We start from the raw sequence: 26,984 nt of genomic DNA, 5'->3' as shown, positions 1-26,984 counted from the left end.
ACCGGATGTGTTTTCTTCCAGGCTAAGTCCATCTTCCGGCCTGGGCAGACGCTGCCGCGAAATCCTTAACTCTAGTTTTCTGAGTCGGTGAGTGAGTGCAAAGGAGAGTCCTCAGGTGGGGGGTGCCTGAGGAAGAGGAGGAGGAGGAGGAGGAGGACAGCTGGGCTCGGCCCCGGAGTGGCTAATCTGGTGCTGCAACCACTTGGCCGATCGGGCCTTGGCCCTTCGCAGGGTTGCCTCCAGAATACCTGTGTGCTGAACCTGGGATCCGGTTTCAGTTCAGCAGATGTTCCCTGAGCTCCTCCTGCTCTGTGTGGGCCCCTGTGCTCGGTGCAGGAACACAGATGAATCAGGCACCATCTCGCGGTGCTCAGAGAGCAGCTGACTCTCTCTGGTTGAAACGGGAGGTGGAGTCCTATTAGTTTTACTTGATTTGGGCTTAAAGGAGCCTAATCACTAGCTGAAAAAGGGAAGTGGAAACGCGAATGTAAGAAATGTGTATTCGTGTCTTTTTGTCTGGGTAATGATGGAAAAATTTAGTATTGAACGAGGTTCGAGTATGAAAAAGAGAATAGACGGTGATAAAGCCATAAAGATGGGTTAGAGCCAAATCGTGATGGGTCTCCTATTCTTTCCTAAGAAATCTGGACTGTCCAGGAGGTAGAGGAGAACGATAGAAGATTTAAAGCAGAAAAGGGAAATTTAAAATAAAATAAAATAAGATAAGGGTTGTTAATCCTGGTGGCACTCAGGAGGGTAATCTGGCATGTAGAAGAGTGTGGTACAAAGAAGACCTGTTGGAAGACATTGCAGTTGTCCAGGTGAACCGGAAGGAGGACCTGTTGTAGTGGTGGGGAGTAGGAAGTTTGGAGATTACGTTAAAGTTGCTAATTGGGGATATTATGTTAAATCAACTTTGTGGTGGTCACAGTGCTTATTACTGGATATTCAAAATTGACAGATTGTTCTTGACCACAAGGCACACAACATTTAGCAAAAGAAACAAGCTAGAAACTGTTCACTACAATTCACTGTAATGAATGTTGTAACAAAGTTATGAAAAATGTGCTATGAGATCATAGAGAAGTGCATTATAAAGTTCTCGGTTTTGAGATGGTGGCATAAGGGTTCCTAACACCTAGATTAGACTTTGAGTCTTCTTTTTCCTAATTCAGGTTTGGGGTTTTTCGTTTGTTTTCACTATTACAGCATGGGAAAGCATTCCCTAGCCTTATTACATCAATGTTTGTGTTTTATTTTGCTTAGATTGTGATCATGGCTGCTGAGTCTGATGTTCTGCATTTCCAGTTTGAACAGCAAGGAGATGTGGTCTTGCAGAAAATGAATCTTTTGAGACAGCAGAATTTATTTTGTGATGTATCAATTTACATTAATGACACTGAGTTCCAGGGGCACAAGGTGATTTTGGCTGCTTGCTCCACTTTTATGAGAGATCAGTTTTTACTCACACAGTCAAAACATGTCAGAATCACCATCTTACAGAGTGCAGAAGTTGGCAGAAAATTGTTACTGTCTTGCTATACTGGAGCACTTGAAGTTAAAAGGAAAGAGCTTTTGAAATACTTGACTGCTGCCAGTTACCTTCAGATGGTTCACATTGTGGAAAAGTGCACAGAAGCTTTGTCAAAGTATCTGGAAATTGATCTTTCTATGAAAAACAACAACCAACACACTGACCTGTGTCAGTCTTCTGATCCTGATGTTAAGAATGAAGATGAAAATTCTGATAAAGACTGTGAGATAATTGAAATTTCAGAAGATAGTCCTGTAAACATAGATTTCCATGTTAAAGAAGAGGAAAGCAATGCTTTGCAGTCTACAGTAGAGAGTCTGACATCAGAGAGAAAGGAAATGAAGTCACCAGAGCTGTCTACGGTAGACATAGGTTTTAAAGACAATGAAATTTGTATCCTTCACGTAGAATCCATCAGTACAGCTGGTGTCGAAAATGGGCAGTTTTCACAGCCTTGTACCTCTTCAAAAGCAAGCATGTATTTCTCTGAAACACAGCATTCATTGATCAATTCTACAGTTGAGAGCAGAGTGGCTGAAGTTCCTGGGAATCAAGATCAGGGCTTATTTTGTGAGAATACTGAAGGAAGTTATAGTACAGTGAGTGAGATTCAGAATCTGGAGGAAGGTTATTCACTGAGGCACCAGTGCCCCAGGTGTCCTCGAGGCTTTCTTCACGTTGAAAACTATCTGCGCCACCTTAAAATGCATAAACTATTCTTATGCTTACAGTGCGGGAAAACATTTACACAGAAGAAAAATCTCAACCGACACATTCGAGGACACATGGGCATACGGCCCTTTCAGTGTACTGTGTGCTTGAAGACATTTACTGCCAAAAGCACACTTCAGGACCACTTGAACATACACAGTGGGGATCGGCCATACAAATGCCACTGTTGTGATATGGATTTCAAGCACAAGTCTGCTCTCAAAAAGCACTTAACCTCTGTCCATGGCAGAAGCAGTGGTGAAAAACTATCTAGGCCTGATCTCAAAAGGCAAAGTCTACTATAATTATAATCACAGACTTGTTATAAAAAGTTTGTATTATTCTATTAGGCAAGTCTTTCTGTAGAGATGCAGCATTTGTAATATTTCATCCCCCCAATCTTTGTTTCTTATATTTTGTCAGCTTACACATAATCATTCTGTCTGAACTTCTAACAGTTCCAAAGTTATGGGAGGCACAGTAAAGCTGAGGGGATTCTGTCTCATCTCATACCTTACATATAAGTCTCAGTAGTAGCCCTAGAGAAATAGTGTTCCTCTCTTATATATTCTTGATTCTACTGACAAAGGATCCAGCAGTATTTGCAGATTCTGATTTGGAGTCTCTAGATAATTGATTTAAGTATAAAATCCAATCATATAAAAACTTTAATGAATTAGGATAACAAGAGAAAATAAAGGTAAAAACACTATTATCTGTTTCTAGTCACTTTAGAACAGATGGCACTAAAAAATTTTTTTTTAACTTTTTGCCAGCTGTTCTTGGATTCCAAACTAAACACCAAGATACTTTTCATTTTAAAATGTATAAAGTAACAATTCAGATTCACTTGGGAATAGCAGAATTTTTTTATAAAGGGTTAATAATCCTTAAAATACTTTTATTTCCATGCCTTATTAGTATACATACTTAAGAAATGGTTAATTGGGCCCAAGTTTCTTGATTTTATTTAATACAATTGGATTTAATAATTTTGTGGCCAGTAAAATTATACCATTGGCATGAAGCTGTGAAAAATGAGAAATTCTGCCTTTACCTGAGATATCTGTTCTACTGTTTTAAAAGTTCCTCTCTATTTTATTTTTTATTTAACATGAAGTAAAATTGAAATTTCTTCTTGGTGTATAGTTCTGTGAATTTTAACACAAAGATTTGTGCACCACTACTGCAGTCGGTACAGAACAGTTCCTTCACTCCCAACAGCTCTCTCATGCCGCCCGTTTGTAGTCAGTTCCTTCTAGCTCTAATCCTGGCTACAGTTCTCCGTCACTATTATTTTGCCTTTTCTGGACTGTCACATAAACAGAATCTTATAGTACGTTCCCTCTTGAAATGCTTTTCCACCCAGCATAATGACTTTGAGGTTCATCCATGTCATTTTAAATTTTGAATTGGCAATATATATTCTAGCTGTTACTAGATGAGCAATTTAAAAAGGGGTAGCTATTAGTGTTGTATTTTTTCATTTACATTAATGTAATTTCCATTCACTATGTGTTGATAAAAATCTTAACCATCCCTAGGGTTTTATATTTCCAAAAATATGCCAAAAGGAAAACCATGACTGTATGATTATTTTAGTGAGAGTCATATTTGAGATGGTGTTCCGAGCCATAGTTCTCTAATATCCCCGTCTACATATAACACAAAACTTTTAAAAATTATTTTAACAAAGATTAAAATATACTGCAGGGCAAATAATATTCTCTAAAACACAGGAACTGCTTTTGGTAAAGAAGACTGACTAGATGCATCTTTCTTTCAAGCTGTTCTAGTCCTCCTCTAGCTAACTTAGCTTTATGTAGAATTTCTACTGTATTTAATTTCTATTGAAGCCCTTCTATATTTTAAAATGTAATATACTTTGTACCATTTATAAAAATTGTGTGATGAATCACATGTTCATTGTTATAAGTGTTAACCTTTTTTTGATACTTTTGTGGGAAAGACATTCTCCACTGAATTTTAACTTTCCTAGAGACTTTCAAGAATGCGGGTCTCGTTTGATGAAAAAACCGACTTCATAACCCAATGTTACTAGTTAGTGACATTGTGCTGAACTTCACCTTGAACTTTTTAACTTTATATGTAAAATAACTTTGATCTTGGTCATTTGAAAGATCATTTCCAGGTCTAAAATTCCATGATTTTATATTTAATTCTTCCTGAGAACAGAAGAGGGGAATGCAAGAGAGGACGGTTTTGTGTCTTTATGAACTTTGTTACTTAAGTACTCCATTGGAGACATAATTTTTCTAATTAGTGGATCTTTTTCCACTGGAAAGTATGATAGCTCATTGCTAACTTTTCATTCATAGCTCATTGCTTCCATTTGACCTAAGATTGGCAGTTTGTTGGTGTGAAAATATTTTCTTTTCAGAAATAGTTTACTAGTGATTGAAGTACTTTTGTTATTTTTGCTTCCTATTATAAAATGGCGTGGGGGGAAGGGGGAAGGATGGAGATGGGAGGAGAGGGTAAAAGAATAGTAATCTGATTTTTTAGGAATTAGTATCTACTATCTTGGATATTTGAAAAAAAAAATTGGTTGAAACTATGTTTAAGTTTTATGTGTGCCTTGTAAGATTGTTGTAAAATTTTTTGTGAGCACTTTGAGATTTTTGCTGGGGGAGGGGTGTTTTGTGAAAGTGATGGTTATTATTTATATTATTTATTCCTGTTCAGTAGCACAGAATGATCTCCAAACATTCCTAGGAAGAGTGTCTGTTTGCATGATATGTCTAAAAATTTTCAGGAAAATGGAATCTTTTTTTAAAGTGCAGGTATGTCAAAGTATAGAATTTATTCATTTAACATATTCACATTTAGTTTGTGTTTCTGATATGACAGAAAAATGCAAAGTGTTTGAGTTCAGCCTCTTCATTTACTCCATTTACGTATAAAAGATCTTGAAAAGGTAGTCGTTACTTTGTTGTAAGAGAAAAACATTTGCCCTTTTTCCTGGGATGTAACTATCTTACATGTTTACGTAAGAAATAATAAACTGGAGGTGGGAATGGAGAACAATGTGTTTTGTCTTCATCTTTGAATTTTGAAGGATACAATTTCTCCTGACTATACATTAATCATTCATCTAGCAAATACTTCCTGAGTCCTTATAATGAAGTATAAGTTAGGTATACAGACAAAAATTCCTGCTCTTGTGAAACACTGTAGTGAAGGGAGACAAACAGTAAACAAGTAAGTAAAATCCATGTATGTCAAATTTTGGGAAGGAATTTGGAGAAAAATCAGGAATAGGGAGTACCAGAGAAGGGGGATGGAATTATAATTTTAAATACGGTGGTCAGCGCCGGGCGCTGAGGCTCAGGCCTGTAATCCTAACACTTTGGGAGGCTGAGGCTGGCAGATCACTTGAGGTCAGGAGTTCGAGACAAGCCTGGCCAACCTGATGAAAATCCTTCACTAAAAATACAAAAATTAGCCGGGCATGGTGGCGCTCGCCTGTAATCCCAGCTACTCAGGAGTCTGAGGCAGGAGAATCCCTTGAACCTGGGAGGCGGAGGTTGCAGTAAGCCGAGATCGCACCACTGCAGTCAGCCTGAGTGAGGGAGCGAGACCCCGTCTCAAAAATAAATATGGTGACCAGGACACCTTTGAAAAATCTCAGATTATCAGAAATATATATTCTCCCATCTAGTGAAATGTGAATATATCCAGTAGAATGGAAAAATTTGGCCTGGCATGGTGGCTCACGCCTGCAATCCCAGCACTTTTGGAGGCCGAGGCAGGCGGGTCTTCTGAGGTCAAGACCAGCCTGGCCAACATGGTGAAAACCCATCTCTACAAAAATACAAAAAAGAAATTTAGCCAGGCATGATGACAGCCGCCTGTAATTCCAGCTACTGGGGAGGCTAAGGCAGGAGAATTCTTTGAACCCGGGAGGTGGAGGTTGCAGTGAGCCGAGATCGCGCCATTGCACTCCAGCCTGTGCGACAGAGTGAGAGTCCGTCTCAAAAAAAAATATATGTACATATATGTATATATAATATGTATGTATATATGTGTATATATACTTATATGTATGTATATATGTATATATATTTATATGTATGTATATATGTGCATATATGTATATATGTGTGTATATATATACACACAGTAGGGTGGAAAACAAATATGTACATGTAAAATTACCTATCACTGTCCAGTTGAAATTACTGAAACAATTATTGGTTGTTAACAGTTTTCTAGGCTTGGCATATGTTTCATAAAGAGAAGAGAACGAAAAAGATAATGTGTGGAAGAAACGTCTTTGATGTGGCCAATGAATCTTTTTTCAAAAACACTGATTTTTGCCTGTCATTCAGACAAATATAATAGGTAATAACCATATATTTTGTTAAAACTGTAGAAGCAACCTTTCCATATTCTAATTTATCGTAGGTTTACTTCCATATTTTTGTTGTTGGACATCTGATTTCACATTGGAAAGTGGCTTGAGTTTAATTACAAGTCATAGTCATTTTTTTTCTTTTTTTTTTTTGTTGAGATGGAGTCTGGCACTGCCCCACGCCTGGCTGTAGTGCAATGGCGCGGTCTTGGCTCACTGCAACCTCCGTCTCCCGGGTTCACGCGATTCTCCTGCCTCAGCCCCCCGAGTAGCTGAGATTACAGGTGCCCGCCACCACACCCGGCTAATTTTTGTATTTTTAGTAGACACAGGGTTTCACTATGTTGGCCAGACTGGTCTCTAACTTCTGACCTGGTGGTCCACCTGCCTTGGCTTCCCAAAGTGCTAGTATTACAGGCATGAGCCACCGCGCCCGGCGTCATGGTCATTTTCTAGCCTACATTCTTTAGTTTCTCATCAGTAACAAGGGGTACATTGTATCTGCCTTCTAGGATCACTTTGCTAATTAAATGAAATGTAAATAAAACTAAAATATTTAAAATTAAATATCACCTAACACAGGACCTGACACATACTAAGTAGTTTATAAATGTTAATTCTCTTATCCCTATTCCAAGTCTGTTTCATCTATACATTATAAACTGTAAGAATAATTCTTACCTTAGTTCGCTGTGGAAAAAGCTTCAACAAATATTTGAGATACGATGCCAGAATTTGTGCTTAAATTTTTTATCTTTGCCAGCTTTTGAGGAGCTCAGAGCTTTCTTCCCCCCCACCCCGACTTTGGACTCTTTGTCTAGAAACAGAGTTTTCTCTTTAATAAAGAAGTGAGATGTGGAAGTGCCTGCCAAATACATGTTTTCTTTTTGTTTTTGTAATGGGGAGATTACTTGACATCTTTGTAAAGGGATTGAGGGATCCTGTCAGCATGTCATTACAGGAGCGTGAAGAAGAATGTGACACAGATGTATCAGATTCTGCTCAATGGATTCCACGCTTTTCACGAACGGAGTTAAGACACTGGCTCAAACCAGCGTCCAGGAAGCCGGCTCAAGGCGCAGATAAATGTGCAGGGAATTTCCCATCAATCCCTTCGGCTTGCCTGGTCCTTCTCACAGTACCTCCCACAGTGCTCCGGGGCTCCCTTGTCACGTGATAGGGGTGGATCCGCTGAGGCAGAGGGAAGTTGATGCGCAGTTTGGGTGGCTGGGGCTACTACGCTTTCCTTCCAACTCCCGACTCCCGGGCTTGCGTAATCTCGCGTTAAGTGGGGAGTAACTTCTCGCGAGAGCTAGGTCGGGATCCCTCCAGGTCCGCCTCCGTGGTGAGGAGGAGGAGGAGGAGGAGGAGGAGGCGGAGGTGGAGGGAGAGGGAGGAGGAGGAGGCCCCGTCGCGGCCTTTGCCGCCGCCAACGGGGCTGTCCCTGTAGCTCCCGATGGAGTTTGAGGTCGTGAAACCTCCGCCGAGCTCTGCCCCGGCGAGACGAGGCGCCTCCGTCGCCAAGCCGCGCCGTCGCGGGGCTCCCGGGAGCGGCCCTTAGCGACCCCGCCCGGGCCCCCTCAGGTAGGGCGGGGGCGGGCACGATGCGTCTCGGGCCCCAGCCCGGGTGCCTGGTCCCCGGCGGTCGGGCGGGAGACCAGTCTCAGCCCTGGGGCCTGTGCGCTGTCGCCCCTGGTGCCTCGAGGGTTGGGAACTGAGGGCCGCACCTGACACTCGGACGGAACCCGGGCCCTGCGGAGGCCCCTCTCTCTGGTAGGGCTTTTTCGATGCGGAGCGACCGGCTCAAATGGCCACCTTCCTTCGACACTGGCCGAGCGGACGCCTCTGACCCCTAAGGAACCCACCCAAGCAAAGGCCCGCCTTCACTCTCCCTTTCCTACACCAATTAGTAAGGGGTCCTCGAAACCAAGTCTTCTCCTAGCTTTTCAGCTTCTGCCCTGGGGCTTCCCGAGACCCTCGCGTAGGGGGTGGTGGAGGCGATCTGAGTGGTAAATAGGAACCCCGGCCAAACAATGCCCTGGGAGGGCTTAACCTCCCAGGATGGGGATGGCCGGACCTGAGTGGTTGCACAGGGGTTGTGGCTAGGAGCAATGGCATGAAACACAGCCAGGAAATTCTGCTATGGCTTTCTTCTTTCCCTCTCTCATTTTTCCTTCTTGGTGTAGCCTCTTGAGGAGACTCTTCCACCATCTTAGAAGAATGGTAGAAAGCATCTTTGTTTCCCAGAGAAGCAGCTGTACTTTTTCCTATCCTTAGCTTTCAGGATGGGAGAAGATGAGGGTAGCTGTCATTTCCATCCTTCAAATCCCAAGGCAACCGTTTAAGATACCGGCAGATACATCCTTCACACCAAAATTGACTCAAGTAATCACTGGCATAAAGTAAATCTAATCCAGTGATTTATTTATATTTTCATAACCCTTGGGTTCCCTTTTTAATTCCTCCTCTCCCCTTACCCAGGGCCTTTCTTTTTTTTTCATTTCTACTCTCCCCCTACCCATTGTGGGTGGGTGACTTTGTATCCCAAATAAAGTGCTTTAAGTAATCTTTTTTCCAATTTTGTATTGGCCAAACTTTTAAGTTCCAGTAGGAACTTTTGGTTAACCTGAGAAAGCTAACATTACTATACCACAGTGTTAAAATGTCACTCAAAAGCAAAGAAACAAATGTTAGCCAGTGCAGCCTTTTAATGGTTAAACATACAAACTTAGTTAAAAGCTTTTTACAATATTAAGAATATTAATAGATTCTTCTTTTTAAAAAACCTTTTAGCTGTCTAAAAAGCTGTACCACTGTTCTAACTTCACATGCCTTTCTTACGTTGTTTACTTCCACGTTCAATTTTTGAAGAAATAGAGGTCTTTACATCCTGTTAAAGACTGCTTTTCAATATTGGCATTTTCGTTGGAGATTAATGTTTTCAAAATTTTAGAGTTTGGAAAATTGCTAGGAGGACAGAATGTGAAACATATATTCTAGTTACGTTTAGAAAAAGCAAATGTTATAATTCAAACAGGCACTTGTTCTATGAGGATTTAATTACACTTGTGTTCATTAGTGGATCATTTGAGTTACCCCGATCTGTTATTTCTGTTGTGGTAACCTGACATGTAAGAAGACTTATGTCCTTTGTTCATATAGTTTTGTTAAATCATACTCTGCTTTTGTAATTTGCTGTCTTCCACTTTGAAAAAACCAAAAATTTGCATTTTGGCAAAGCATTCTTCTTTACACTCAGGATTTTATATTCAAAAATTGAACTTCTACATTGTTTGCAATAGCTAAGAACGCTAAAAAAAAAAAAACTTTATAACAAGGTTTTAGTAAGTACTTACTGTTTAGTTTGGACTGTGTTGAAGTTTCACTTTTTAGTGATGGAAAAAAGGAAGCATGGGTAAAATAAAGCTAGCTGAAAATTAAAAATAAGTTCATGTTTTGCATCCAGTCTCATGAATGTTATGATCAGCATTCTCTAATTTTACCAAAACTTTAAGTGTGAATTTTACCTCAAGTTGTTGATAAAAGTTTTGAGTATTACTTTATAATCTTAAATATTCTAGAGTTGCACTGTCCAGTACTAGCCAGTGGCCACATGTGACAGTTGAAGATTTGAAATGTGGCTAGTGTGAATTGAGATGTGCTGTAGGTGTAAAATACCAGGTTTCAAAGACTTAGTACCAAGATTTTTTTAATACCTCAATAATTTTAATATTGACAACATGTTGAAATGATATTTTGTATAAACTGGGATAAATAAAATATATTACTAAAAATAATTTTACCTATTTTCTTTTAACTTTTTTTTTTTTTTGAGACAATTTCTGTCACCCATGCTGGAGTGCAGTGGCACCATCTGGGTTCACTGCAACCTCTGCTTCCAGGTTCAAGCAATTCTCGTGCCTCAGCCTCCTAAGTAGTTGAGATTACAGGAAGGCACACTACACCAGGCTAATTTTTGTATTTTTAGTAGAGATGGGGTTTTGCCATGTTGGCCAGGCTGGTCTGGAACTTGTGACTTCAAGTGATCCACCCACCTCCCGCCTCGGCCTCCCAAAGTGCTGGGATTACAGGCATGAGCCACCGCACCCAGCCTCTTTTAACCTTTTTTAATGTGACTACCAGAAAATTAAAAATTACTCGGATTATAATGGCTCACATATTTCTATCGGATATTACTGTTGTAGATCAGCATTACTCTTCCAAGAAATATGTTAGTGGAATAAAAGTAGATGTATAAAAATCCAAAACTTCAGATAGATTATCCTGTTACAATCAGAATAATTAAAGAGCTAAGGACTTTGGTAATATGAAGGATGAACTTATCCATTGGCTATTATTTGATAGGCAGAAGTAAGTTCTATCTCAAAGAAAGTATTTTTCTCGTCACCACTAATGTTAGTTATATTTGTTAAAATAGAAAGTTGGCTGGGTGCGGTGGCTCACGCCTGTAATCCCAGCACTTTGGAAGGCCGAGGCGGGTGGATCACCTGAGGTCAGGAGTTCGAGACCAGCCTGACCAACATGGATAAACACCGTCTCTACTAAAATTACAAAAAATTATCCGGGCTTGGTGGCACATGCCTGTAATCCCAGCTACTCCAGAGGCTGAGGCAGGAGAATCGCTTGAACCCGGGAGGTGGAGGTTGCAGTGAGCCGAGATCCCGTCATTGCACTCCAGCCTGGGCAACAAGAGCAAAACTTCGTCTCAAAAAAAAAAAAGTAGTAGTAGTTATCTCATTATTGCCCTATTAGAATGCATTGAGGCCGGGCGCGGTGGCTCATGCCTGTAATCCCAGGACTTTGGGAGGCCAGGGTGGGCAGATCACGAGGTCAGGAGTTTGAGATCAGCCTGACCAACAGGTGGAACCCTGTCTCTACTAAAAATACAAAAATTAACCGGGCATGGTGGTGTGCACCTGTAATCCCAGCTACTCAGGAGGCTGAGGCGGGAGAATCGTATGAAACCGGGAGGCGGAGGTTGCAGTGAGCCGCAATTGCACCATTGCACTCCAGCCTGGGCAACAGAGTGAGACTCCGCCATCTCAAAAGAAAAAAAAAAAAAAAAAGAATGCATTGGAAGTTATATCTAATACTTATTTTAAAACAGTTCAACCACATAGTGTATTTAAGAAGTAAAATTTGAGTCATATATACTTCACACGTTAACAGCAAAATCACATATTATAGTAGTCTTTTAAATTGCAATTCAGTTCCTTTTTCTCCAGTGCTGCGTTTCTAGCTTACAAGTTGTTTCCATTGGTGTTTTTACTTGTCTTTTAGCTAGAGATCCAAATTGTGCTTATGCTTTAAATATCATTTTTTAAGAACAAAACTAATTATTTTTAAGTTTTCTAAACTGGGAAGTACTGACAGTCCATTTCAGTAGCTTATATTCCTCACATAGGTTAACTAGAATGAAAACAATGGTTGTTTAATTAGAAGAACTAAGCCCTAAGGTTTACATTTTTATTAAGAGAATTGTAAAATGCTGTATACATATATGACAGTTAAAGAAGCATAAACTTTATTCTGGCATTTTAAAATCAGATGCCGTAGACCTGAACTGGCTGCATAATATGGTGGACTAATAAGAGAAAATGAAAGTATTTAGCTGGCTCTTAATAAAGCTGTTTGTAATTTGAATCATATAAGAGATGCCTATTATGCTTCCTGTTTTATGTGTCAGCGCTCATAGCAAGGAACTTACAGTCTGGAAAATTATTTGAGCGAAAAATTGTTATGGTCCCACCTTTAATTTAGCATTTCTCACTCCTATGCTTTATCTTATTATCCTTCTTCAATTTTTGTAACTGGTAACTAAAATTAGTTAATACAAATAATTAGAATGTTTTCCTTAAGGAATCACTTTAGGTATCTTGAGTTGTAGGCCTTTTAATCCATTTTATCTCAGTTTGAAATGTTTTGATTATTTGGGAAGAATACTTCAGTAGTAACTATAAATATAGCAATTTAGACTTACATAGACTCAAATAAGTTGCATAAAATGTATTAGTATAGGTCTAGAAGTTTTGCAAATTAATGTATAGTCTTAGTGTTCCATGGTTCATTTATATGCTTTTTAAATTATAAAGACTATAGGATATTTACCATTTTTGGTAGTTACAAAAATATTTTCTAGGTAAACGTTTACAAAGTGCCTGTTTTGAAGGAATGAAGTTTCTTCTATGTTTTAGATAAAATTTTATATTGTATTTATCTTAATTAAGCAATCTAGGATTTACTGATAATATTACTGAAGAAAAACATTTTTAGAAAATGAAAGCATTTCTTACATCTGATCGTATAAGGGAAGTTTAGTTCATAATTTACTGTCAGAAAGTTAGATTCTGACACAGAGAAGAAAATTTGTTAGAGTTATTGCCAAAATTTTGACAGTGTTTTTTCTTTATATCTTAAAGGTATTAATTCAATTTGTGGTAGAAATTAAACTTCTCAGCATTAATTATGTTAAAACCTCTGATGTTTCTATGCCAAAACACACTAAGGACTATTGTAACATAAAACTATACTAAGGACTATTGTAACATGAAACCATTAAGTGTGCTCTGGTATAGTTTGAAACAGTTTAAAACTATGTAGTAGGTGGCAATATGAAAGATAGCATTTTTCTGTATAGTTGAAACTCCCCCACCCCAAGCCCCACACTTATGTGCTTTAATATAAAGCATTTCAGAAAGGCCTTGGAAAACTAAGGAAAAGGTATTTGCTCTTATTTTTTACTACCAGGTGGCCTGTGATACCCTAAACCACAGAATTAACATTTCCAAACAGGTGGCCATTATGAAAAACTACATGCAGTGTCCTGTTTTCATAAATATTTAATCAGTTCAAGTTATTAACTAAATTAGGGCTTTCAGTAGATTTAAGATGAAATTCATTCTTCCTCAAAGGCTTTTCTTGTATAACTCTGCAAACCAGAAAACTGGATGTTAAAAATGTTCAGTAGTTTTAGGGAGTGATATATTCATCTGCTCAGTGCTCATCTTTAAAGTTGGAAGGAAACTAATTGGTTTTTAGATTGATGGCATTAATAGATGTGGTAATTTGAGGATGAAAGTTGTAAAATTATAACTTGGAAGATTTGGTTACTTTAAAGATAAAGTTATTAGATAATTTGCATTAGAGCTGTTTGAGAAAGTTTGTATGGGGTGCTTTTACGTAGCAAGCCCTGTAATTCATTTTTACCAAGATTTTTTTTTAATCTTTGTGAATATAAAAGCTCAGGGCTGGGCACGGTGGCTCACGCCTGCAATCCCAGCACTTAGGGAGGCTGAGGTGGGCAGATCACCTGAGGTCAGGAGTTCAAGACCAGCCTAGCCAACATGGTGAAACCCCGTCTCTATAAAAATTAGCCAGGCATGATGGCGGGTGCCATCCCAGCTACTTGGGAGGCCAAGGCAGGAGAATCACTTGAACCCGGGAGGCAGAGGTTGCAGTGAGCCAAGATCACGCCATTGCACTCCAGTCTGGGCGACAGAGCGAGACTCTGTCTCTGAAAAAAAAAAAAAAGAAAGCACAATAAAGGCTAATAGAATTTTTTTGTACATTGGCATAATGGAGAATAGTTTCTGTTATATATTTTTTCTCTCCTGAATGTGACTACATTTTTAAACATCTAATTTCTGTGGAACTAATATATTTGGGTTGGTAAACATTCCTGTGAAATAAAGTATTGGTTGTTTAATTGCCCTAAATACCTAGATTTCTTGTTCACCAGAGAGCTTTTGTCAGACTTATATAAGTCTTGAATTGGAAGATAAAGAAGATCTGGGAAGTTTAGTGTGTTCAAATTAGTATTGTTTTGCTACTAAATCTTTTACTTTACTAAAATTATAGAACTTTTTTTTTTTTTTTTTTTTGAGATGAAGTTTCGCTCTTTTTGTCCAGGCTGGAGTGCAATGGCGTGATCTCGGCTCACTGCAACCTCCGCCTTCCAGATTCAAGTGATTCTCCTGCCTCAGCCTCCCTAGTAGCTGGAATTACAGGCATGTGCCGCCATGTCTGGCTAATTTTGTATTTTTAGTAGAGACGGGGTTTATCCATGTTGGTCAGGCTGGTCTCAAGCTCCCGACCTCAGGTGATCCTCCCGCCTCAGCCTCTCAAAGTGCTGGGATTATAGGTGTGAGCCACCATGCCCGGTGGGAACATTTTGATCTTAGAAATAAGAAAAAATCTCTCACTGTTTTTTCCTGTGTGCCTTTTCAGTTTTTAATTATGCATATATAACTTTTTAGAATAATGTTTTATTATTCTATGTCTTCCTCATTGGACTTTACAGTTTTTGGTTATATATATCAATCGCTAAATAATGTAGTTTTATCAGAAGTATTGTAATGAACAATACAAGATTTTTAAAACAATTTTTTTGTTTTACTTTGGCACTGTATGTTGTGGTCAGCATTACTCTTTCATTTATGAACAAACAGCTCTCTTAATCATCTCTCAGTCATCACAGTCTTGTCTTATATGTTGATTTTCAGTACCTCATTTTGCTTCCTAGCCAAGTCTTGTCAGAGATTTCCTCTTTCAGGTGGCAAGGCTGTTTTCTTCACACTTGAGTCTCTACAATATTGTTTGGATCAGTAGTTTCCAAAGTTCATTAACTCCTGGCCATACCTTATTATGTTTTGGGGTACTGGTTATCCAAGGGAAACACTTTTTTAAAAAACAAAAAAAAACTGCCCAGCAGTCCAAAGTAATTTGTGTTCCTAAAAATGGAATATGGAAAGTTAATTTGCTTGTTTGATGTGGTCATTGAGAAAAATACATAAAAGCTTTGATGTTTATTATGTGAGCAACCAATATAAATACAGTTTAGTTGAAAGGAACACTATTAAGGTATTGTTTCCAGGCAGAATTTCAGAAATTTAATTAATTCAGCAAATAGGTTTTTTAAAAAAGACATCCAAAGGTTATAAAATTATTCAGAAGTATTTTAGGTCTGAAGCTGTAATAGTTGACTTAAGCAATTAACTCTTCAAAGGTGAATGATGAATATGTGGTTAATTCATACTTTTGTCCATTTCTAGCTTACAAAACACTACACAGCAAAATAATGATCTGCTAGACTGCTAACCCGAGCATCCAGCTTCCACAATGCCTGTGCAGGCAGCTCAATGGACAGAATTTCTGTCCTGTCCAATCTGCTATAATGAATTTGATGAGAATGTGCACAAACCCATCAGTTTAGGTTGTTCACACACTGTTTGCAAGACCTGCTTGAATAAACTTCATCGAAAAGCTTGTCCTTTTGACCAGACTGCCATCAACACAGATATTGATGTACTTCCTGTCAACTTCGCACTTCTCCAGTTAGTTGGAGCCCAGGTGAGCATTCAGGATTTTACTATAGGTTGGTGCAAAAGTAATCGCTGTTTTTGCCATTATTTTAATGGCTTGTCCAGCCTGCAGGCCACATGTGGCCCAGGACATCTTTGAATGCAGCCCAACACAAATTCGTAAACTTTCTTAAAACATTGTGAGATTTTTTTTGTGATTTATTTTTATGTTTTTAGCTCATCAGCTATCCTTAGTGTTAGTGTATCTTATGTGGCCTTTTTTTTTTTTTTTTTTTTTGAGACAGAGTCTCATTCTGTCACCCAGGCTGGAGTGCAGTGGCGTGATCTGGGCTCACTGCAACCTCCACCTCCCGGGTTCAAGCGATTCTCCTGCTTCAGCCTCCCAAGTAGCTGGGACTACAGGCCCATACCACCATACCCAGCTAATTTTTGTATTTTTAGTAGAGACGGGGTTTCACTATGTTGGCCAGGCTGGTCTGGAACTCCTGACGTCAGGTGATCCGCCCACCTCGGCCTCCCAGGGTGCTAGGTTTACAGGTGTGAGCCACCGCACCCAGCCATCTTATGTGGCTTTAATGGCAAAAACTGCAATTACTTTTGCAGCAACCTAATAATTTGTTACATGAAATAGTTATTGAACTTTGTTCAGTAATAGGTATAAAGTATGTTTAGTGATCATTAAGGTGTAAAAAATAAATTTCAATGTACCTGATTTTCATGATTGTATTCTGCGAAAGATTTTCTTTAGATAATGTCATATCCTTATACAAAACCATAGATTACATTATAGTTACATATTTCTTCAATTCTGTGGCTAAAATTTATGTATATAAGTGATTTTGGTGGATAAGAAACATTTTTATATAAGCATACATATTTATTCACTAGGTGATATGAAAAGAAATGTAATCAAAGCTTTGACCAGAAACAGGTTTTTTTGTTGTTGTTGTTACTCTTTTTTACTTCACTTGACTTTTTATATAATGGTGTAAACGAAACAATAAGGTCTGTGTAGGGATGTATATATGGAAAACCAAAAACCAATGTGTCAGTAATAAATTCTGCATGATTTTTTCTGGACATGTGTTGTATCAAGCTTGTCTGGCTTTCAGGCCACATGCAGCAGCTCAGGGCAGCTTTGAATGCGGCCCAACACAAATTAGTGAATTTTTTTTTTTTTTTTTTTTTTTTAGCTCATCGGCTATTGTTAGTGTTAGTGTATCTTATGTGTGGCCCAAGACAGTTCTTCCAGTGTGGCCCATGGAAGCCAAGAGACACCTCTGAGCTATGTGATGCTTTAGTTGAACATTAGGGAAAAAAAAAAAAAAGAATATGTGCTATAGAATTCATGTTTGTAATTATTTTATTGAATCAAAGCAAGACTCTAGATTTGAAATAACATATTTAATGAGGGTCTACTTTGTATTAGGTTTGACAGTAAGTATTCAGCATTTATTATTACTAATTCTTACCATAGCTTTTCAGATACTTATTATCCCCATTTTACAAATTAGGAAGAAGATGAAATTCTATACATCATGTACTACATATTAAAGCCAGAAAGGAATTATTTTTCTGATTTAATAGAAAATCCAATAAACCAAAATACTTCATTCATTCCTTTAGTATCTTGATATTTGAAGTCCTCCTTGTAAAGCACAAAATCTCTTTTCAGTGTTTATAATCAAGTTACACACTATGAAATCAAGGTGCATCTACAATCGATAGTGTATCTTAATTTAATTGGCAGTATATTTTTGTTAATGGAGTATAAAATGTTGCCTCTTGCAAACAATAACATTTTAGATTTGATAAAATATCATAGACTTTTTGTAAGAATACTAGCTACCACCAGACACAGTGGCTTACGCCTGTAATCTCAGCACTTTGGGAGGCTGAAGTGGGCAGGCTGCTTGAGGCCAGGAGTTCGAGACTAGCCTGGACAACATGGCGAAACCCCATCTCTACAAAAAATACAAAAATTAGTCAGGCATGGTGGTGTGTGACTGTAGTCCCACCTACTTGGGAGGCTGAGATGGTGAGATGGGAGGTTCACTTGAGCCCAGGAGGTCAAGGCTGCAGAGAGCCATGATCGTGCCACTGCACTCCAGCCTGGGTGATGGAAGTGAGACCCTGTCTCAAAAAAAAAAAAAAAAAAAAAACCTAGCTACGATTTATTTAGCATCTGCTGTAGCTCAACAGGTATTGTGTAAATATCATTTGTAAATGTTATCTCAGTTGGTTCTTAAATTGCCTACGGGTCTTTACAGTGTGAATTCTGTTACCTCTTCTACTACTGTTCTTATTCTGCTTAGGCTACACTGGTTTCTTAGCCAGTTCTCAGATATACCAAGTATATTGCCAACTGATGGCTTTTGTAGTTACTGTTACCTTTGCCTAGAACGTTCAGTCTCTCTCCATTTTCTTTGTTGTTGTTGTTGTTGAGATGAAATCTCTCACTGTCACCCAGACTGTAGTACAGTGGCGCAATCTCGGCTCACTGCAACCTCCACCTCCCAGGTTCAAGTGATTCTCCTGCCTCAGCCTCTCGAGTAGCTGGGATTACAGGTGCGCGCCACCATGCCCGGATAATTTTTGTATTTTTAGTAGAGATGGGGTCTCACCATATTGGCCAGGCTGGTCTCGAACTCCTGACCTCAAGTGATCTGCCCACCTTGGCCTCCCAAAGTGCTGGGATTATAGGCGTGAGCAACCGTGCCCAGCCTCTCTCTTCATGTTCTTTATTCATATCTCACAGTTCTCAAGGGAGCCAATCCTGACCACCCTAATTAAAATTGTAACCCCTCGCTAGTATTTCCAGTCTCCCTTATCTTTGCTCTATAATTTCACCTCTTGGAACACTACATATTTATTATGTTTTTAATTTATTGATTGGCTACCTCTTCTCCTCTCCATTAGAATGTGAGCTCCACAAAGGCAAAACATTTTGTCTGTTTTGCTTATTGATATATCCCTGGTACCTATAACTGTGCCCAGTGCATGGTAAGCTCTCCATAAATATAATTCTTTGTTGAATTACATTTAACTTTTTCTTTTTTTTTTGAGACGGAGCCTTGCTCTGTCGCCCCAGCCTGGAGTGCAGTGGCGCGATCTCGGCTCACTGCAAGCTCCGCCTCCCAGGTTCACGCCATTCTCCTGCCTCAGCCTCCGGAGTAGCTGGGACTACAGGCGCCCGCCACCACGCCCGGCTAATTTTTTGTATTTTTAGTAGAGACGGGGTTTCACTGTGTTAGCCAGGATGGTCTTGATCTCCTGACCTCATGATCCGCCCGCCTCGGCCTCCCAAAGTGCTGGGATTCCAGGCGTGAGCCACCGCACCTGGCCTATATTGAACTTTTATAGCAGTACTACAAAATACAGATTTTCATCTTCATTTTGCAGATACGGAAATTATGACTTGGAGCAGTTAAGTAATTTACTCAAGGTCATTCATAGAAGTAGCAGAGCTGCAATTTTAACCCAAGTTTTGACCTTTGAATGAGAACACTCTGTCTTATAATGCTTATCTTAAGTAAATAATATAGTAAAAAGGTGATAAGTGCTATGGGGAAAAAAAAAAAAAAACTGTGTCTTTTTTTCTCCACTCTTTAATTTTGAAATTCTTTCAGACTTACAAAAAAGTTGCAAAAAATACTATTCAGAGAACTTGTATAACTTTCCACAGCTTAACCTAATGTTAACATCCAACACCAAGAAATTAGCATCGATACAATACTGTTAACTTTCTGCTTCTTTTCTTCCTTCATTAATCCACACAGCTCCTGCTGTTAAGTATGTTATTTTTTATTGTTGCTGTTATTGTTGTTATTTTGAGATGGAGTCTCACTCTGTCACCCAGACTGGAGTGTACTGGTGGGGTCTCAGCTCACTGCAACCTCAGCCTCCCGGGTTCAAGAGATTCTCCTGCCTCAGCCTCCTGAGTAGCTAGGATCACAGGCATCCACCACCACACCTGGCTAATTTTTGTAGTTTTTAGTAGAGATGGGGTTTCACCATGTTGGCCAGGCTGGTCTCAAACTCCTAACTTCAGTTAATCTGCCGCCTCGGCCTCCCGAAGTGCTGGGATTATGGGCATGAGCCACCATGCCCAGCCTTATTTTTGGTTTGTGGAAAGCAGTTTGGCTAGGTGTTTGACTTTAATTTTACTTAAATGGCTTTCATGTATTATCTGTGCATTATAATTTTATACTCACCAAGATTATTATCAAGTACATAAATAATAGTTGCATGAGCTGAATGAATGTATTTCTGCAATATTCCTTTTTTTTCTTTTTTTTAAGGTACCAGATCATCAATCAATTAAGTTAAGTAATCTAGGTGAGAATAAACACTATGAGGTTGCAAAGAAATGCGTTGAGGATTTGGCACTCTACTTAAAACCACTAAGTGGAGGTAAAGGTAAGTTCATAAAATGCATTTTTACTGATAAGTAGGACTTGGTAGTACATTTACTTTGAATGACTTGATGTGGATACACTATTAAGTTATGGAAAAGGAGTTTGTTTGAGAAATGCCTTGAAAAATGTATAGATTGAGAAAATTATGTTGTCCTATTTTCTGAAACCAATATTGTTATTAAGAATTCAAGCTGGAGCCAGGCGCGGTGGCTCACGCCTGTAATCCCAGCACTTCGGGAGGCCATCGCGGGCGGATCACAAGGTCAGAAGATCGAGACCATCCTGGCTAACACGGTGAAACCCTGTCTCTACTAAAAATACAAAAAATCAGCCGGGCGTCTTGGCAGACGCCTGTAGTCGCAGTTACTCCGGAGGCTGAGGCAGGAGAATGGCGTGAACCCGGGAGGCAGAGCTTGCAGTGAGCCGAGATGGTGCCACTGCACTCCAGCCTGGGGCGACAGAGCAAGACTCTGTCTCACAAAAAAAAAAAAAAAAAAAAGAATTCAAGCTGGGCGTGGTGGCTTCATGCCTGTAATCTGAGCACTTTATGAGGCTAAGGTGGGTGGATTTCTTGAGCCCAGGAGTTTGAGACCAGCCTGGGCAACAAGGCGAAAGCCCATCTCTACTAAAAATACAAAAAATTAGCTGGGCATGGTGACACACGCCTGTAGTCCCAGCTACTGAGGAGACTGGTGTAGGAGAATCACATGAGCCCAGGAAGTTGAGGCTGCAGTGAGCTGTGATCATGCCACTGCACTCAACCTGGGCAATGGGAGTGAGACCTTGTCTCAAAAAAAAAAAAAAAATTTACCAGAGTCACTGCATCTTGAAATTTGTACATTATTTGAATTCATTGTGTAATAGTGCTGTAACAGAATATTAGTTTTGATAAGTTCTATTAAGACAGCTTTATGTATGCATGTATTCATTCAGTCATTCATTAAATTTTATTGAGCACTTAACAGTGATTAAGGTCACTTCCATCATGGAGCCCACAGTTTACTGGAGGAGATAGACGTAGAAGTGTAATAAATTATTTTAAGTCTATGACAAAACTGAAATTTTATCACTGCATACTTAGCACATCATAGGTGTAATAAACAATTGTTGAATAAATGAATATATTGAGTATTTTGTACCTACTGAATGCTTTGCACTGTTGTGTATGTGGCCATAGTGATTTTACTGAGAAACTTATCTCCTGTATTCATTCATTCATTTATTGAACAGCTATCTAAAGAGCATGGACTGAGAGTGTCAGGCGTTCTTCTAGTGTTGGGATACATTAGTAAGCCAAATAATGTGTTTTAAAGGAGTAATGAGTAATCATGTGTGTTGAATGCTGTTGGAAGGTCAGTTAAAATAAGGAACTAAGAATTAACTAATTTAACCAATTTAGCAAGTTTGGTCAAGTGATAGTGGGAAAAATTTGATTGGGGTAGGTTTCAGAGATTGTGAAACAAGGAATTGGAAGTAGTGAACAGATCAATTGTAGTGATCTACAATTGGCCAAGTAGTTAAGGCAATAGACTAGGAAATAGCGAGTATAGATAACTCTAGAAAATTTGCTGTAAAAGAGAAGAAAGAAATGGAACAGAGGCTGGGCGCAGTGGCTCATGCCTATAATTCCAGCACTTTGAAAGGCCGAGGCGGGCAGATCACTTGGGGTCAGGAGTTTGAGACCACCCTGGCCAACATGGTAAAACCCCATCTCTACTAAAAATACAAAAAAAATAAGCCGGGTTTGGTGACACTCGCCTGTAATCCTAGCTACTTGGGAGGCTGAGGCAGGAGAATTGCTTGAACCCGGGAGGCAGAGGTTTCAGTGAGCTGAGATTGTGCCACTGCACTCCAGCCTGGGCAACAGAGTGAGACTCTGTCTCCAAAAAAAAAAAAAAAAAAGAAATGGGGCAGATTTGATAGGGGAAGCAGGATCAATGAAAATATTTGTATTTTAGATGGATGAAATAACAGCATACTTGTTCTTATTCTGTGATGATGGAAATGTTCAAGTAAAGAGGGAAAATTTGATAATGTGGGAGAGGGGAGAATTGCTGGAGCAATATTCTTACATAGGTACATAGGAGTGGAATCTAAGAGCTTACCATTAAGCAGTATTCTAAATGTCTTATATACAATTAAAAAATAGAGTCATTTTTACTTTTAGGTTAAACTGCTAAAGTAACTAAAAATTAGGCTTCTTATTACTATAGAATAATAACAAACAGAGACAGAATACTGTTAGAAAAATGAAAGCACATTACAAGGGACTCATTAGGAATTGTGGCTTAATCATTAAATACAGATAATGAAAATTGACCTTTATTTTTTATTGAAAAAACTTTAGCTCCCTTTGTTTTCGTTTTCCTAAAGGTGTAGCTAGCTTGAACCAGAGTGCACTGAGCCGTCCAATGCAAAGGAAACTGGTGACACTTGTAAACTGTCAACTGGTGGAGGAAGAAGGTCGTGTAAGAGCCATGCGAGCAGCTCGTTCCCTTGGAGAAAGAACTGTAACAGAACTGATATTACAGCACCAGAACCCTCAGCAGTTGTCTGCCAATCTATGGGCCGCTGTCAGGGCTCGAGGATGCCAGTTTTTAGGGCCAGGTAAGATAGGTTACTATCTTACCTTTTTTATTAGCTATTGGGGCTTGAGGATGCCAATTTCTGGAGCTCGGTGAATCCTGAGACTCAACCCATCTTTATATGTACAAATCTTGATATAATTAAATATAAATTTGTTTTTGTTGTTGTTGTTATTGCTGTTTTGTTTTGTTGGAGACAGAGTCTCGCTCTGTCACCCAGGCTGGAGTGCAGTGGTGCAGTCTTGGCTCACTGCAGCCTCGACATCGATGCTCAAGCAATTCTCCTGACTCAGCCCCCTAAGTAGCTGGGACTACAGGCATATGCCATCACACCCGGCTAATTTTTCTATTTTTTGTACAGACAGGGTTTCACCATGTTGGCCAGGCTGGTCTGGAACTCCTGACCTCAGGTGATCTGCCTGCCCCAGCCTTCCAAAGTTCTAGGATTACAGGCGTGAGCCACGGCACCCAGCCAATATAAATCCGTTTTTATTAATCTTAATTTATATGATAGACAGTGCTTTTGTGTTTTAAAACAAAATTTCTCAAGTTAGGCAATATAGCCGTCAAGTTAGGCAATATAGCTACAGTTTTACAAATTAGAAAACCAAGTTAGAGGCCTAAGATTGAACACATAATAAGCCAAAGAAAGGTAAGCTTTTTTTTTGGTCTGAAAAAAAATGTTTAAACTCTTGATCGTTTTTAGGGGATAATTATTTATGATTAGTGTTATCTATGTTCTGTCTTAAAAAATCTTCACCTATACCAAGGTTATGAAGTTCCCTCTTGTGTTTTCTTCCTGAAGGTTTATTATTTGAACTTTGTGATTTACAATTACAGTTCAGGTAGAATTTATTTTTGGAAAGGAAACTTTTAATAAGTGATGTTGGGACAACTAGATCAAAATGTGGAAAAAACAAAATTAGATGCATTTCTTATTATAAACTATATAAATTACAAACATGTCAGAAATCCTTATTAAAAATAAAAATAAATTAGGTAATAAAAACCAATAAAAGAATATATTTCTGTATAACCTGTGAGTAGGGAACATTTTTCTAATTTTAACTCAAAATCTAGAAACAATAAGGGAAGAAATTGATATTTGACTGTATAATTTTGTGTTTAATTTACATCACAAAAAATTATATGCAAAGGAAAAAGAAGACCAACTGGGGAAAATATTTATAAATTACATAACAAACATACACAGAGGACTAATATAACTAATATATAAGGTATATCTAAAAATTCAGAAGAAAAAGACCAACAACCAATTGAAAAATTGACAAAAGATGCAAGAAATACCATCTCTCACCTATCAGATTGGCAGAATCTTAAAGTCTGAAAATATATTCTGTTGGCAAGGGTGTGAGGTACTTTCATCCAGTAGTCATGGGCATGCAAAGTGGTACAGACTTTTAAAGAAAGGAATTTGGCAACATCTGAAAATATTACCTCTGTGTTTACCCTTTGGTCTAGCAATCCCACTTCTAGGAATCTATCCCAAAGAGACAACAGAAGGTACAGAATGCATACAGTTATAAAAGCACTATTTGTAATAGCAAACATCTGGAAACAACCTGAATGCCTATGCGTAATAAGGTACTAGTATAATAAACTGTGGTATATCCTTCCAGTGTAGTACTATGCAGCTGTCGAAAGAAATGAGGAAGAAGTATATATTCTGCTAGGGTGTGACCTCCAGATACGTTGGTAAGTTAAAAAATAAAAGCAAGGTCCAGAATAATGTGCTCAGTATAGTACTTTCTAAGTAAGAGAAGGAGGGAGAAAATCCACATATTCATTTAAATTTTCCAAAAGAAACAATGGCAAAAAAATAGAAGACTAATACCAGTATGTAGAAGAATGAGGAATCAAGGGAAAGCAGACAGGGACAGAAGCTAGACTTTGCCAACTCTCTCGTTTTGTACTTTGGAACCACATAAATGTTTTATGTAATTATAAAACAACTTTAAATATTTTTTAAATTTAATTAAAAATAATCAAAATAATACCTAAAAATAAAGCGAAAACAAGTTGGTGGCATATCCATTTGAGAATGAATTATTTCAGGTTACTTTAGAACACAGTGTTTTGACTTTTATATCCCTAGTGGAATATATAATAAATCCTAAATTATATTCGTTTGTCATATTGTTCATAATTCTGGTACTGTTATTTAGAAACTTAAACAAACACACAGTTGGATAAAAGAAGCAAGCAAATAATTATGTTAATGCCACCAGAAGCAAGACTTTCAGCATTTAAAAAAAAGATACAAGGCCGGGCGCGGTGGCTCATGCCTGTAATCCCAGCACTTTGGGAGGCTGAGGTGGGTGGATCACCTGAGGTCAGGAGTTCAAGACTAGCCTGGCCAACATGGTGAAACCCCGTCTCTACTAAAAATACAAAAATTAGCCAGGTGTGGTGGCAGGCGCCTATAATCTCAGCTACTCGGGAGGCTGAGGCACGAGAATTGCTCTAACCTGGGGGCAGAGGTTGCAGTGAGCTGAGATCATGCCACTTCACTTTAGCCTGGGCGAAAGAGCAAAACTCCGTCTCAAAAAAAAAAAAAAAAGATACAAGTATAAAATCAAAGATTTAAGTAAAACTCCTGCAGCCTTAAATTTGAATTGGCAATGTTAGTACACACCCAATTGTTTTTCTATTTCTAAAAAATGCCAATGTCCAAGGTCTGTCCACTGAAAATGCTTAGAAGTGATGAATAACCATAACACCCAGATTGTGGGCTTTCATATATACCATTTCCCACTAAAAGGAGGCAGGGCTCTTTGGGTAAATGCCTTATTCCAGTCCTAGGGTAGGAAGTCTTGTGCTGGGTGGGGAGGGGGGAAGCAAAAAAGCTTATAATCCCAGTACTTTGGGAGGCAGAGGTGGTAGGATCAGTTGACCCCCAGAGAAAGAGAGGAGGGAGAGACAATTTTGTTGAAAGGACAAAGAATTGAACATGAAGGAGCTCCTACTAGATGTAAGTGGGGCAATTTAAACATCATAATGAATGATTCCAAAGGATTGAAACACAATATGTACAAACAATTTCAGGGACAGTTCTTATATATTGAGGAAAGTTTCCTCTTTTAGCTGAATTCAAACTAATAATACATTTAGAAAATGATACAATTAGAATAATCACAATTTTGCATCCCCAAATGTATTAATGGGCTTCAGCAAGAATTATTTGTGGCTGTTAAACCCATTAGATGAGAGGTTACTGGGGAAATTTATAGTAGATGGATAAAGTCTGAACCCACTGATAAATCTTAGCATTACTAAAAGTGAGGCAAATTTTCCATGATACAAAGTTTTAAAATATTTCAAAAATCTACTTTTATACAGAAGTTAAGAATGTTACCTTTAGATATTTCCTGATGTTTACTTTAAGAAGCACTAGACTAGGTGTCAAATCTCTTTTGTTCTACAGCTCAGAAACAAAAAGACAACCTAACTTAAAAGTGGGTAAATAACTTGAATAGACATTTCTCCGAAGAAGAGACACGATGACTAACAAACACATGAAAAAATCCTGAGTGTATTTAGTTATTAGGGAGATGCAAATCAAAATCACAGTGACTTGCTTGTTTATACCCACTTGGCCATTATTTTATTTCATTTTTTTAGAGACAGGGTCTTGCTCCATTGCTCAGGCTGGAGTGCAGTGGCACGATTATAGCCCACTGTAACTTCGGAACTTCTGGCTTCAAGTGATCCTCCCATCTCAGCCTCTCAAAATGCTGAAGTGGCCCTAATTTTTAAAATGGAACATAACAAATGTTGATGAGAACGTGGAGAATGTGGACATGTAAAATGGTGTGCTGCTTTGGAAAACAATTTGTCAGTTCCTTAAAAAGTTAAACAGAATTACCATATGACCCAGCAGTTTTATTCCTAGGTATATACCCAAAAGAATAGAAAACAGGTATTCAAACTAATACTTGTATACAAATGTTTATTTGCAGCATTATTCACAATAGTCAAAAGGTGGAAACAATCCGAATG

The 26,984-nt window shown here is 38.6% G+C and overlaps 2 protein-coding genes across 6 annotated transcripts in view; both read left to right on the top strand.

Annotated features, from left to right (window-relative positions):
* Positions 1 to 5,287, top strand: ZBTB6 (zinc finger and BTB domain containing 6). Of its 2 annotated transcripts, none has more exons than XM_054502358.2 (2): positions 1 to 87; positions 1,267 to 5,287. In XM_054502358.2, exon 2 carries the CDS (start codon positions 1,276 to 1,278, stop codon positions 2,548 to 2,550), a length of 1,275 nt encoding a protein of 424 aa, XP_054358333.1. In that variant the 5' UTR covers positions 1 to 87; positions 1,267 to 1,275; the 3' UTR covers positions 2,551 to 5,287. The 2 variants fall into 2 exon arrangements, with proteins under 2 accessions (XP_054358333.1, XP_054358334.1); XM_054502359.2 differs by lacking the exon at positions 1 to 87 and adding an exon at positions 125 to 487.
* Positions 5,288 to 7,920: 2,633 nt separating this feature from the next.
* Positions 7,921 to 26,984, top strand: part of RC3H2 (ring finger and CCCH-type domains 2) — a 56,250-nt gene continuing 37,186 nt past the window's right edge. For 2 of the 4 annotated variants that reach the window (XM_054501421.2, XM_054501418.2), the window contains exons 1-4: positions 7,921 to 8,204; positions 15,692 to 15,989; positions 20,263 to 20,380; positions 22,753 to 22,986. In XM_054501421.2, the coding sequence (XP_054357396.1) occupies positions 15,759 to 15,989; positions 20,263 to 20,380; positions 22,753 to 22,986 (583 nt within the window). In that variant the 5' untranslated portion in view covers positions 7,921 to 8,204; positions 15,692 to 15,758. The remainder of the gene's footprint in view (positions 8,205 to 15,691; positions 15,990 to 20,262; positions 20,381 to 22,752; positions 22,987 to 26,984) is intronic. The other 2 variants (XM_054501420.2, XM_054501423.2) reach the window with 2 other exon arrangements.

Source organism: Pongo pygmaeus, chromosome 13, assembly GCF_028885625.2.
Source record: "Pongo pygmaeus isolate AG05252 chromosome 13, NHGRI_mPonPyg2-v2.0_pri, whole genome shotgun sequence".
Taxonomy (NCBI): domain Eukaryota; kingdom Metazoa; phylum Chordata; class Mammalia; order Primates; family Hominidae; genus Pongo; species Pongo pygmaeus.
The sequence above is the reverse complement of the archived record's forward strand: the minus strand, read 5'-3'. Positions and strand labels throughout refer to the sequence as shown.

Coding starts and splice junctions, on each gene's coding strand:
- ZBTB6 (XM_054502358.2), top strand. CDS start 1,276: ATGGCTGCTGAGTCTGATGTTCTGCATTTCCAGTTTGAACAGCAAGGA.